General features: G+C 38.2%; 1 protein-coding gene across 2 annotated transcripts in view; it reads left to right on the top strand.

Annotated features, from left to right (window-relative positions):
• Window positions 1–14032, top strand: part of DOCK1 (dedicator of cytokinesis 1) — a 314808-nt gene that overhangs the window by 24692 nt on the left and 276084 nt on the right. For both annotated transcript variants that reach the window (XM_074907950.1, XM_074907951.1), the window contains exons 3-6: window positions 5188–5228; window positions 7211–7266; window positions 8779–8875; window positions 12319–12467. In XM_074907950.1, the coding sequence (XP_074764051.1) occupies window positions 5188–5228; window positions 7211–7266; window positions 8779–8875; window positions 12319–12467 (343 nt within the window). The remainder of the gene's footprint in view (window positions 1–5187; window positions 5229–7210; window positions 7267–8778; window positions 8876–12318; window positions 12468–14032) is intronic.

Genomic DNA, 14032 nt, shown 5'->3' on the forward strand with positions numbered 1-14032 from the left:
TGATAATCAACAGAACGTGAAAATTGTCATAACACTTTTGAGCTCTTGCTTGATCTGCTACTGAGCCAAGCAAAATACAGCTCTTTCGTTATATCCTTGACTTGAAAATTTTATGGCATGCTACAGTTTGGAAGGGTATAAATAACATACAACTAAACTGTTAAAAATATTATAACACTCTTTGTCCCGTGGAAATGTGATTTACTTTAATATATTGATTTAATCTGTTTGTTTCTCTAGACATTGATCTTTTGGTACATCTGTGTGATAAACTTGTTTTAGATATTGGCTAATAGGCTTATTTTATTGTTATATTTACTGAAACAAACAATGCTCTTCCAACAAAAGTAACAAGCTCTACTCATCACTGTACAAATGAATTTTCTCATTGTTCCTGGGCTGGCAGTTTCCTATAGAGTTCAGCTTGCCCCTGCAATGCCAAGTTTGACTCGAAGCAAATTAATTTTTCCGTTATCTGACATTATATGCTTTAATAAAAATCTAATAATACAAAAAAAATTTAAATGCAAATGGAATGATTTAAATATTGTGCAGCTTTGTACTTTTATATATAAATAGATGTATTTAATGAATGTGGGAGAAACTCTGAATCCTGAACAGGGTGTGTGAAACTGTATCAGTTGATGACTGCTGCCAACTAAGTGGGGCAGTGGAGGTGACTCACTTTTCCCCTAGACTTGAATAATATAAAGACCTTCACACTCTCATGGTTGTTAGGCTTCAGGCACACGGGATGAGTTCATGTTAAAAGAAATGCAAATGAGTTAGTGTTCTGACAAACATTTTATACAATGATTACTCATTACGTACCTGCTGTGATGGGAAATTAGGTGCCATAATTCTTATCTCCCTTGTTCACAGAGCTGCCATTATTAGGTAATTATTTGAACTTTTTGATCTCCAAGTTCCTCTATACAAAATCTGTGCAGATTGTGCCCCAGGAGGTTTCATACCATATGCATTAACGTCCAGGTGTGCGCCTGGGAACTTCCCTGCCACGAGTCCTGTCCGTGTCAGGGTTGTGTTAGGCTGCGGTAGGATGGGCCAATCTGAGGAAAAGGCCCCTAATAATATCAGCATGGGACAGAAAAGTCATTTGAAGAGTCCATAATCCTGGTTTGCCGAGGATCTGATTCTGCTACTCAAAAGTCTACGCCTTTTCCCTGTATTTGAGGTCATGGGGAAAAATTTGGCTTCTTTCATTGATACCTGCTGCATTATGCATTCTGCTCTTGACAGCCTACTGCAGAATCGTTACTGTTTTGAAACAGTTTTCTGCAATAATTCTTAAGTTAGGAGTAGTTTTGAAGATTTATATGTATCTATGGGGCTTTGAAATGGTAGATTGTAATAGTTTGGGGTTTTTTTTACCCCTGAATCTGACTTGTTAAAAACCCCATGGTAAATCCTTGCATAGTTGGTCTTCTCTACAGACAAAAGAGGCTGACAAGTTGGACAAGTTGGGAGGGCTCAGTCTCAGTTTAATAGGTTTCTATAGGATATCATCTTGCTACCACGTACTGGAATGGATTGCTAAGGTGGACTTTGCTTATGTGTTTAAAATATTATTTATTTTTTTGCCTATATGTAAAACTTATTTTGGAATTTGTTTTTATTACTGTAACATGGTAATCTTTTAAATTTTAATCAAAGGAAACTTTTTTTTTCCCCTCTGAAATGCAGGGAAAAGTTTCTACAAATAATTTCATATGCCAGTCCAGTGAAGTTGCAGGCTTGTTGAAAACAGCCAATATTTTTGTAGGAGTTGGGAGATTGGAAATGAATGTGCACATTTCGCTGTTAAAATTTCTGTTCTTCCAGGAATCAAAGCAAAGATGAGGCTACTTTTAGAGTAATTGATGTTGAAAGTCAAATTGGTATTTTTCTTTTGGGTAGAATTGCAGACAATTTTATTTTTCTGTTAGGAGGAGTGAGAGGAGGTTTTTTTTAATGTGAGCATTACAAGAAAAGCCAAATGGCAAAGCCCTGTGACTTCATAGATACTCTGTCTTGCAGGAGAGAAGGCCTGTATTTCATAGCAGATATCCCAAAACAAGTAGTTGCCACGTTCTGAATTAGTACTTGCCAGATCTTTATTGTCTTAATTCTGTTTCTTGACATTATTTGGTGGGATGGGTGAACAGAACATGGGATCAATAGATGTGACTTATTAACGTGAATAGCTATTAAATATAACAGTAAATAAGCTTCAAACCCAAACTTGCATGTTTGGACACTAGTTAATTTCTAGTGTTGCTGCCAGTTCCTAAATTAGTATTTTCAAGTAAGTTATTTCTGATATTTGGGAACATTAGTTGTTGGTTGCAATTTTGTTTTTTTTTGTTGGGTTTTGTTTTTTTTATTTAAATGCAACAAATGACCTATCTGGTAGCTGTGTAGTAAATAGATACATCTTTCAAGAGAAACAAGAGAAAATTCTAGTCTTTTGCAGCTTTAAGGGACACAGGTCCCTTTTTCTTAGTGGATTTACGTGGATGCTTTTTCCAGCCATTATATCCCGTAATATTTGTTGAGGGCAAAGCTAGAAACCTTGTAGTAAATCAATAAGCCACTTAAAAGCCCATGTCACTTTATAAAAATATTTCTGGCATCAGTCTGTTTTCCTCTTGCTGGCATTTTGTCTGAAACCGAGTTGGCCATGAGTAGAGTGAGGAGGATCTGGAGCTCGGCTCTGTGTGCTCCAGGGAAGTGTTTGACATCGGGTATTTTCCCTCTCTCTGTTCTCAGGCTTTATTTTTTAATTTTTGCTATGATCTCCAAAACTTCTGAGGTTACAAAATCAAGAACTGAAATTACGGCCACAATGTCATTAACAAGGACACATGCTCAGGCGTTCCTCTACCCCTTCCTTTTTTAGTGTGATGGACTAGATATTGCTCATCTAAAGCAGTGGCTACACTATATTTATCTTTCCCTTATCCAGTGTCTTACAACAAATTGTATTTATTGTGCTTTGAAGAAAAATCACAATGTTGTGACCTTCTTTAATTCATGTTTGTCAGGGAGGTTGTTTCTGTAGTGCCTGTCTACATGGAGGAGACCTGCCCTCATCTTACAGCTGGGGAACTGAGCGGTCCTTACGTTTTGGCTAATTCATTAGATGTGACTTCATGTATTTAAATGATGTTGCCCTTACACGTGTGCGTTCATGGTAAGACTCGGTGTTTCCAGTTGAATCACTCTCTTTGGAAATGGGGCTCCCCGCTGCAAGAACCTCGTTTAGGTGGTGGCTGCCAGCCACGAGCCTGGCTGGACTTGCCTGGCTGCATCAGGGCCTCTGCAATGAGCAGGGGTGCAACCAGTTCTCCAGGGCAGATTTTGGCAGCTTTCTTATCTGCAATCTCTTGTAGCTCTGGCTGTTAAGCTTCAGAAGGTTCGACGAGGAGGAGCTGTCTTTGCTACGTGGCTTTTTAATCTGCAGGTGCAGCGTGATGTCCCGAGTCAGACAGCACAGAAAATGGGATGGGAGAGACGAGGTGGCTGAGATAATAATAGGATTGAATGTTCTTCAGTTTGTAGAGAGTTATGGTGCTTATCAGTTTAGACTCCAGAACTTGAAAATGTTGGTTTATTCATATAAAACGGAGGGAATTTAGTTTTTTAATAGGATTGAAATCTGTGCATGTCTGTACACAGATTTCAGCCAGTGGAGTAAGAGCTGGCAGAAACGCTTTGCCTTCTTTGCACCTGAGCCAGAATCTGGGCATGGTCATTTCAGCAACAGTTTTTGCTGATGCTGCTCTGAAAGCAACGGAAAAGCGAGATGTGAGGCCATTGCAGCCTCTGTAGGGAAGTGAACTGTGATGGCTGTAGACACCCGATTAAAGAAGATTGCACTAACCGTCCCCAAGTGATCACAGAGGGTAGGCTTCTGATGCAGTGTGGAGCTGATGAATCATTTCACCTTTTGCTACCGGAGAGCAGATGAAAAATTCTGTGTGCTTGAGACTTTAATTTGTATTTCTAGTCCCAGAGCATAGATAATGGATTTATCAGTGTGCGTTGTCTTCCTTGAACTTTCTTCCTGCCCTTGTTACTAGAAGTGGGTCTGTATATTTTTTTTTTTTTGCCACGTCTGCTTTGTGATCACCCCATCCTCACCCATGTTTATCTCTGGAGAGGGATGATTTGTTGTACAAAAACCCTCTTCACGGAGGTAGAGGGGGTGGTTTTGCACCCAGGCTCCATCTTCCAAAAGCTGCGGAGGGCAGCTCCAGTCACTTAGGGGGGTCCCTGGGGTGCTGAGCAGAAAGGAGTGAGCGAGCCATGGCCCAGACAAGCTGAAATAGAAACCAGCCCCAGTGCAAGCAGACAGACAAGCAAGCGCTGAGCTGGGGACAGTGTGCACAGAAGATCTCATCTGCTTTCTCTGGCACGGTCTCTTCCATGAGGCAAAATGACTGTAGTTTGTGGGGTTTTGTTTTTTGCTTTGGTTATCCAGTTGCACTGAAGTGGGATGGCTGGAGAAACACTAAAAGCTGTAATGGTGATTGCTTGCAGATGTGTCGTGAACCGGGGGCACGATAAATGAGATGGTTTTCCAGGCACAGCCGCCTGCCTCGGAGCGCGGCACGGGCTGAATAATCATGCGGCATCGGGGCTGCTGCGGGGTGGGTGTTTGCTGCCTCGCGTTGAATTAGGGCTGCAGGGCTCCTTGCTTTTATGTTTTGATGTGTGAATCATAAATCCCAAAGTAGTCTTGTTTTCTGCTGAGATGACAAACGGCTGATCCACATTTGGAAACTTGCGTTTGTGGAAGTTAAATAGGTTTTAACATCCAACTGGTCAAACAGTACATTTTTGTGAAGTCAATGCTCTTAAGTTTTATGTTGGTAAATTAGTTGTCATGCATTTAAATTTAATTACTAAACACATCATGTAAAATGCTCGTTCTGTCATCTAGTCTTCTCCATTGGTTTGATCCTCATCACTCTGATTTTTTTTTTTTTTTATAGCTTCCAAGATTTCTTTTAGCCGGGGTATTAATCCTGTAGAGAATTTAAATTCAGGTGGGGTGTGCGTGTGCACGTTGGCGGGGGTGAACCATGATCAGAAACCACCTTAAGGTGCTGTTGAGCTGAGAAGGAACAGCTGGTAGGTAACATTAATGAACTTTTTAATGCTTGTTCTCTTTTTCCTTCCTAGGTTGGTACAGAGGTTATACCCTACGAAAAAAATCCAAGAAGGTAAGTGTTGCCAGGGCGGTTTGCTCATTTTTCTCTTGGACAGAGATGTATTACGGCGTTGGGTGTGTTGTTATAGCGGAGATCCCCGGCATGTCTTACGGTGCTGCAGGGAGCGATCCGGCGTGTGTTCCCGATCTCTAATAGCTGCTGGTGTGTAGTCTCAGCCTCTGGTAAATGTGAATTCCTCATCTTAACCGAAACTTATTTTAGCAAGGCCTACAAGCTGAGCTGCGTATCTATGTTTTTCAATTTGAGGGTTTATGTACGTACAGTCACTCTAGATGGCTTTATGTGCATCATCTTGTTTTCTGCAGTAACTGGTGTACCAGTCTTTGCCTCAGTAAAAAGTTCAGAACTTTATGTTCTAGTTGATCTGTTTAGAAGCTGACACTTTGCTTCACTGTCTGTTAAATAATGTATTACTCGTAAAATGCAATTGCATCTTGGAAAGTGATATGGAGATCTACATTGTGATTTTCAGTCGTTCTCTGCAAGAGGGGGATTAATCTTCTGCAGTGTAATTTTGCCTAGTTGTTAGGCTTTCAGTGTGCATAAAGGGCTGCTGTTTATAGCAGCCTTTTTGAAATAAAAAGGAAACAGCACAAATACTGGTTGTAACATTGTGTTTTATTTTTTGAGCGTTTTACTTTATAGTAGTAATTAACTGGAATTAAACGACTTCTGGTTTTGCTTCTTTTTTCACTTAAACACTTAAAATGTAATGTTTGCCTACAGAGGTGCATTTTGAGTTGTGTCTGCACATCTAAATGTACAAAGCTGAGCTGTGTGGTTCGTCCCACCCGTTTCCTAACCAGGCCTGTTCAGTGTTTTTTCTCATCTATTTTGATATTTTCTTTTTTTGGAAATACACTCAACATTTCACGAATATGCCTTGTACAGCCTAAGAAGCAATTACACATTCTTTTTGGCTTAAGTTAATTCCACGTGTTGCTGCGTTTGTCTGACTGCTGCTAAATGTAATGATTTTTATTTTACTGGGAGAAAAAGACACCCCCCCTACCCCCCACTTTCTGTAGTTTTATAGAGAATTTCCCTTTTTGCATTCCTAGATGGTAAGAAAACTGAGCTACTAATTCAAAGGGTTAGGTGGTGGGACTCGCTTTCTCAGACTTGAATTTTTTTAATATGAGCTTACGCTATTTTGAGAATATTATTGTGTTTCTGGGATCTCAAGATAAATTTAGAACATGTTTTTCAGAAAAGTCAATACTGGTGTTTTTCTGTACTGGCTGTTGAAGAGGGTTTTGACTTGTAGCACTATCGCTAGGTTGGCAGTAGAAGACACTACGTTATGTGTAATCTGTGTGTGATGGGTGGCAGTGCAGGATGCCTGTGTCCCGGGTGTGCACGTGCCCATTTATTTCACAGCAAGGCAGCCCTGTATGCTGCCCCTTCTCACGTAGTCTTTATTTGAACTGGAAACACTGGAGAAGACACTTTGGGAACAGAAGCCACATCTTCTAGCAGGGTTAGAAAGCTTTGTTAGATGTGAGGAAGAGCAAGCAGCAGACCTGGGTTCCAGGCAGAATGTCATTTTGGAGTAGGACCATGTAAAATTATCTGTCTTTCACACTTTCAAAAGGAAATCTGTCTTAATTTGCATCTGTATACAGTCATCCAGGGACCTGGAGAATTGTGGCAAAGCGTACCTTGAACTGGGGGAGGAACCACCCCTTTGCAGGGCTGCTTATCACAGGGTGTCTCTGCTGTTTTCTTTAATATTTTGAAGATAGGTTTAAAACCACTTACTTGCTAAGGTTACAATAACACCTTCTTGAAAGGACATGCAAGATCTAAATGTGGCTTTTTTTTAATGTACAACACAACTATTCTGATATTTAAGAGGATGTGAATGGCTCTGCGGACCCAGAAATGTGTCTTGACTTGTTTTTTTTTAAGGTAATAGATAAAATGTTGTGTGCAACTGGTTATTTAAAACATTTTCTCCTCTCCTCTCTAAGGGCATATTTCCCGCCTCCTATATACACCTTAAGGAAGCAATAGTTGAAGGCAAAGGGTAAGTTTGGTTTGAAAATAATGAAAACCCATTTTCCTGTTTGTATCACTATAATATCTCCGTATTATCAGGAAACTTACAGTTGTTTCCAGTTAAGTGGCTGATGATGAAAACGTGTGTGGTTCTTTTAAAAAATATTTTAAATTGGTAACTCGCCAAGTTCAAAGGTGCTGTCATCAGCAGTGCTTCTGGCTAGTACTGTCCTTAGCTGCATCATCATATAGTTGAGCTAAAGCATAACCTTCTTCGTATTAATGTAAATGTTTCAGAAGAATGAATAATTTACCATTTTTTCTCTATAACTTTTCTTACTCTCTCAACTGATAATTACCTAAATTAACTTCCTCCCCTCCCTGCCCCCTGCTTTACTTCTAATTTCAGTTTTCCCAACTTTTATCTTCCAGCCCTTGAGTCTTATGGCTTCTGCCTGGTATATTAAGAGGCCTTTGATATGAGAGACCTTTCCTTTATGCACATGAAATTTAAGTAATTTCTTAATTCTGTCCTCAGTGAGTCTTGTGGACTGAACTCCTTGCTGAAAGCCTTTATCCAGGCATTGTTTTCTACCTTACTGAGTTCTGTCAAATTGTTCATTTTGTGGTTCTGCTCCCTTTCCTTATGTGTGACACTAGTTGGGGCTGGTTTTTGTTATTTAACAGCTGCTCAAATTCAGATATTTATATAGCAAATCAGCTTTGCTGGACATGCATGTAAAAGTTCTTAACTTTGTTAGAAAAGTTTAGTTAAAAACCAGGAAAAAAACCCCAATGAAATGCCAGGGAAAAAAAGTGGAGTGGAATTAATAAATAATTAGCCAGGTATGAAATGGAGTGAAACAGGATTAAAATATTTTATTCCTTTGTGCCTGATTTATTTTTATACACTGTTAAATATGTAAATGATAAAACTACTAATCATGAGATTGCTGCATAATGACATCTTTCTTGCTGATTACAAAACTGCTTTTAAGTACCCTACTTCTGAAATATTAAAAGATCTGGCTGTTGTTTCTTACTTTCATGGCACGTAATTTAAAAACAAGTCATACAGAAACTTATGGTAATGATGGGCATGCTTAATTTTTCTTTGCAAGACCAATATTTTGAAAAACAATTATGCATTGGTATCATGGCATTGTAGGGTTATGTGTATCTGGCTTTCGTCTTGTAAAGTCAGTATCTCAGTAGCAAATGGTGAGGAATGTATCGAAATCCTTATTTTGTGAGTATAGACATAAGGAGGGAGGGGAAAAATATGTGAGCTCAGTAGAAAAATAGTCTGAGCCCACCAAAGTACCCTTTATGTCGTGTGGCTGTACTATTGTACACCACTTCTGTTGTATCTGATAATATATTCTTTTTTAACTTTGAAATTTATTGTACGTGATGTTATTTTCAACCCTGTCATTATTGACTTGTCTTTGGAAATGAACAGTTCCTTAGGAATGATGCTGCCATCCTACCCAAAAACTACTACGTAATCCAAACTATTTTTTTTTCTTTTCCTCTGAAGACAACACGAAACAGTTATACCCAATGAGCTCCCCTTGATTCAGGAGGTTACCACGACGCTGCGGGAGTGGTCTATAATATGGCGGCAATTATATGTTGTAAGTATCAATTTAGGAGAAGATTTACAGTAGCGTATTGTTTATGAAAAGAGTGATGCTGTGAAAGGTAGAGTGAGAAGTATGAAGGATCTGTTAATGAAATTCCACTTCTGTTACTGTGTCTAAAAGCTACTTTCAGTGTGGAAAAGCTATTCAGCATCTTCTGTGTTAAGGCACATATCTCAGGAGTGTTTGTTTCAAGTGTGTTCTCAAATACTGTGTATTTCTTGCAAAGAATCAGCTTTTTAGAGTGTTACCTTGATCTAGCAATAATTTACTGAGCAGTCATGAGCCATTTTTCCTGGGGTACTATTAAATGGAATACACTAGATTTTTAAGATGTATATATGTTTGGAAACATCTAATATAAGATTGTATTCAAGAAATGAAGAAAATGGTTTTAAGGGCAGTTCTTAAGGCTGTTGGTCTACTTTATAAAAAAATTGAATATGTTGGTCTACTTTATAAAAAAATTGAATATTTCATGTTGAATTTGTGTGTGTAAACTTAAACCTTTGAAAAATCATCAGTGTAGGCTTTTTACCTCTCAATATTCTTGTGCTTGAAGTTGATTGAATCTTGTGCTTGAGTTTATCCTGACGTGAAGTTACACACCTGATTATTTTCATATACTTAAGTTCCAAGCACATAGGACTATATTCTTAGAAATTTAAAGTAATGAACATTTGCATTGATGGATGGAGTAACAGAAATATAATAGCCATGAAACCACACAGATGCAAATGCTCGGAAATAAACTCTAAAGAGTGTTCAAACATGCACTTAAAATGCAGTTTGGATGTAAAGCAACAACGTGCTGTAGGATGTAAGGTTACCCCAGCTCAGACTTCTCATGCTCTCGCTGGGCAAGGTCATTGTAATGAGAAAATGGGAACAGGAAAGTCCTATATTCAGAGTAGGGTTTAATGCACTCTCTTATCAGTATGTTTGAAATCTTCTATCATAAGAGTGAAGCTGTGTAGTGAGGGCACTAACTGGAAATGAAGACGTTTGTGTTGACTAACGTGGCTTTTAATCCCACCCGTGAACGCAAAGATTAAAAAGACAGTATGCTGGAAGTGATGTAGTATGGCAGTAGATGAGATGAAGGATGATAATACCTTCTGTGTAGGGGAACTGATTATATATTGGAGAGAGTGTTAACGTGATGTCATACTAGAGAGATCAAGCGTTGAGGAGCAAGGAGGAAGTAGGCAGAAGCAAACTAGGAGGAGCAGAGTCTAGAGAGGTCACTGCGAACAGCTTTGCCCTTAGTTCCACTGTAGTGTGCTTCTGAGGTCAGTGAGGATTACATTTTGACCCTGATGTCTTTTTTTGGGGGCGATTATCCTGAGTGTAAAATCTGATACTGCTTAATATCGGAGAAACACCACCTGCAGAATTGGCCAAGACTTGGTTGTGGTGCACATAAAATGAGGAGGAATAGCAAGAGACATTGTTGCACTTTTTGTAGCAGTAACTTTTAGGGAATTATAAAATTTCTCCTGGCGTGAGAATCACTTGTTCAAACGGTTAATGTTTAAGATCTCATTTATCATGCATTTATTTCCATGAAGATGTGTGAACAGCTGAACAATACTGCAGTGCTTTGAATGAATTCAAGAGCAGGCAGGTGTGATTCTACCAGTGGCCTCTCTTCCATAGCAGAAAGGGTTCCAGTCCCGGCTACAGCTTTACTCTGAGAAGGTAGATCAGTTAATGAGTTTGTTTATAGTTTGTATCTCAAGGATATCTGTTAGATTAATTGCATGTGGTCAACTGCCAAAAAGAGCTTTGGTGCACTGGGATTGCCTTGTGAAGGGAGATTTGGTTTACTGGAGGTAGCTGGTTTTAAATTGGTCAATCTGCAGACTAGAGAGATAGTCTGTGTTGTCCACATCTTGCATATTAGAAGTCATTAAATGACCACATTTTTGCCGGTATTCAGTTTGTAATTGGTGTTTGAATATTGACTAGGTATTCGGTTTTGATTTGTAGATAGCAGAGGGTGTGGCATGTTCTTCATCTCACTAGTTTATGATTGCCTGCAGCATCGAAAATCACGAACCTCTTTCCCATTTGGATTTGTCTGGATTTAGCTTCCAGCCACATGTGCCTGTTGTGTCTTTCTCTGCTACATTAAAGAGCTTTTAATAATGGCTATTTTCTCTCTGTGAAGGTGCTCGCACTATAATCAAGTCAGCTTTTAGATAATCTGAACAGACTGAAGTCTTTAAGTTTCACAGTTAGATATTTTTTTCCTTGAGTCTTTGAGTCATTATATTCTTTTCCTGCACCTTCTGCAGTTTTTCGCTGTCTTCTGTATATAGTGTGGAGAATTTTTTTTTTCATTATTATTCCAGTTGTTCTCAGTCAGACGAGGCCTAGGTGTAGTCTGAATGAAAGATAGCTACGTGTAGCCTGAATAATTCGTTGATGGAGGGTGTTTACAAAGTTGTATTCTTTTTAATAGTGTGTTGAACTAATGGCTTAGATTTTGAGGGTTATGAAGACAGTAGGAGAGACCACTCCTGGATAAGATCAAAGCATTCAGGGCCTCTGCCTTGGCTTTGTCTTGACATTCACAATAAAAAATAAAGGCTGTTGTTGTGCAACTTCAGTTTTGCATAGTTTTGTTTGTGCTAAAATTGATCTGTATATGCACTGTCCACGGTTTAAACCAAGGTGTCAAACTCTGTTTTGTGGTTAAAGATTTAATCTTCCGTTTCAATGCATGTGTGTATGGGCATGCATATAGAAAACACTCTGGAAAAGGAGGTTCTTCCATTGTAAGCCTGGAACTTTTATCTCCCCATGTCCTAGTTTACCTGAATGTTGCCAAGGAAAGTTTGTGTGTGCTGCTGGCACTATTTAATATCCATAGTTCCAGCCTTTATAAACAATTAAGTTACTTAATGTCCCATATAAGGTTTAGTACTTTACTTCAGATGTTACCTGTGACTCCGAAGATGCGCTCGGCTTTGCACACTGAGGAATTTTAAAGTGTTATCCTGAAGGTTTAACTAGGGGGGAAAAGGATCCTGTAGTGCGTTGCGGGTGGAGTATTGCAGAACTTGAGCCTCTTGCTGTTAAAATGCCCCATTTTTAGTCCTGCTCTAACTCAATATAGAGGGTCATTGAATAAAGTTACTCTGTGAACTAAGGAAAGGATAGCTTTCCATTGAATGCCTGTTCTGAATACAGCTTGATCCTGATTTTAAGGTAACAAACAGAAGCATTTATACTTATTCAGATACTTTAGAGTGTAAGATGCTGTGTATTCAGTGTTCTATGCTATAGAAAGTTAGGCTCCTAATTTAGAGCTATTTATAGACTCTTACCCTTTTGAATTCATATTTTATAATTGCAATTTATTATATGCATTTAAAAGATGCACAGTAGACTTCAAAACTAACTTCTACCCATCTTTTTCCTCCAAACAGCAAGATAACAGAGAAATGTTTTGCAGTGTACGGCACATGATATATGATCTTATTGAGTGGAGATCTCAAATACTCTCTGGGACCCTACCCCAAGATGAGCTCAAAGAACTGAAAAAGAAAGTGACTGCCAAAATTGATTATGGCAACAGGTTTGTGAACAATATTTTCTAAGTGTTTATGCTTAAAACCAAATGAGCTTGTGGAATACATGTTAGCTGTCAAGGGCTTCTTGAATGATTCTTTTATTTTGTATTTATGGAGATGTGATAGGAGTATGCTAAGAGTTCTGTTACAGCGAGATAAAGAACAAAGTTGATACAACATCTTTAAAATATAGTACAAATTATAATATGTAAAGTGGAATCCATATGTAACTCACTGGGTGATATTATCAATTTAATATTGGTATGAAGCTGTAATTTTTAAGGTCAATTGAAAAGTTGCAAGTATTGCCTCCGTTCAAAATATAATTTAAACTCTACTTGCTTCTGCAGCATAAACAGTTGTTGCCTTCTCAACACCACCAGCTGCGTGTGCCCTGAAGTCACTTAGCTGTAATGTGATGTTGAAGGATTTGGCTCAGAAACATCATTTAGCTCATTGTTCCTCTACTTCTATAGTATCCAGCTTGTACCAGACAATTGACAGATTTAATAAAGTACCTATTTAACAGGAGGAAAATTGTGAAGGAAATATTTACAAAAAAAAGACAGCGATGTAGGTTGCATATGTTAGATATGTTAGTGATTCGGACATATTAGCTCTCCAAACAGTGGTCTGGATTTAAGGAAAATTTTTAAAAATACAGTTTTAGGTTAAAAATTGTCTGTACAGTTATGACTTGCCATTTTGCTTGAAAATGAGAAATGATATCTTACTCTTCAATCAGGAAATTATCTGAAGCAGTGTTTTGAATGCTAAGAGACAGTGTTGTAGTACTGTGCACCTGGGGACTGAAAAAAGTTTTCAGTAAACCAGTCTTTAAATCCCTTGTGATGTAAATAACTCATCAGATTTCAGCTATTTGTGTGTTATTCCTTAAGAACTGCCAAATTTGCAGTATTTCTGTTCATGCACTTTATCAGCAAAAGCTGTGATTTAAAAAAAAAAAAAAAATCATCAGTAACTGCATTCAGTTGGTAATTAGCATTTATAATCCAAGATATGGACTGTTGTACCTCAGCAGACAATTAACCAGATGTTGTTGATATTATTTGTTTGGCTACTGTATTTTACCATCTGGCTAAGGAGTTGGTTAAAGTTCCTCTGAATAACCTCCAGATGCTCAGTGTTCAAATACAATGGAACATCTTGTGCTGGGCTTTATATTCATAATGTTCTGATGGACTAATTAAGTGATCAGACCATTCTCTGTGGAGTACAGGAGGGAAGTGAATTTGAACTTTGGAGTAAATACTCACAACTGAAAGATACCATATGTTTCTAATGTAGTCATACATTCACTTTGGTCTAAAATAAGCACAAATGATGATTTCAATATCCAGACAGAATGAATTCATTATGCGTTTTATAAATGTTTTCTGATCTAATCATATCCTAACTTTTCCTGTTTTGTGAAGTACTAATTTGCAAATAACATTTTTTTTTTTTCTATAAATAAAGACAGCAATTTTACTGCATGTTGTCAAAATAACGGAGGAAGTAAAAATGGGCTCATGAATTAGTATTTTTAATGTTTTCCTGAAATTGGGTC

This window comes from Athene noctua, chromosome 5 (assembly GCF_965140245.1).
Source record: "Athene noctua chromosome 5, bAthNoc1.hap1.1, whole genome shotgun sequence".
In the NCBI taxonomy this organism is placed as follows: Eukaryota; Metazoa; Chordata; class Aves; order Strigiformes; family Strigidae; genus Athene; species Athene noctua.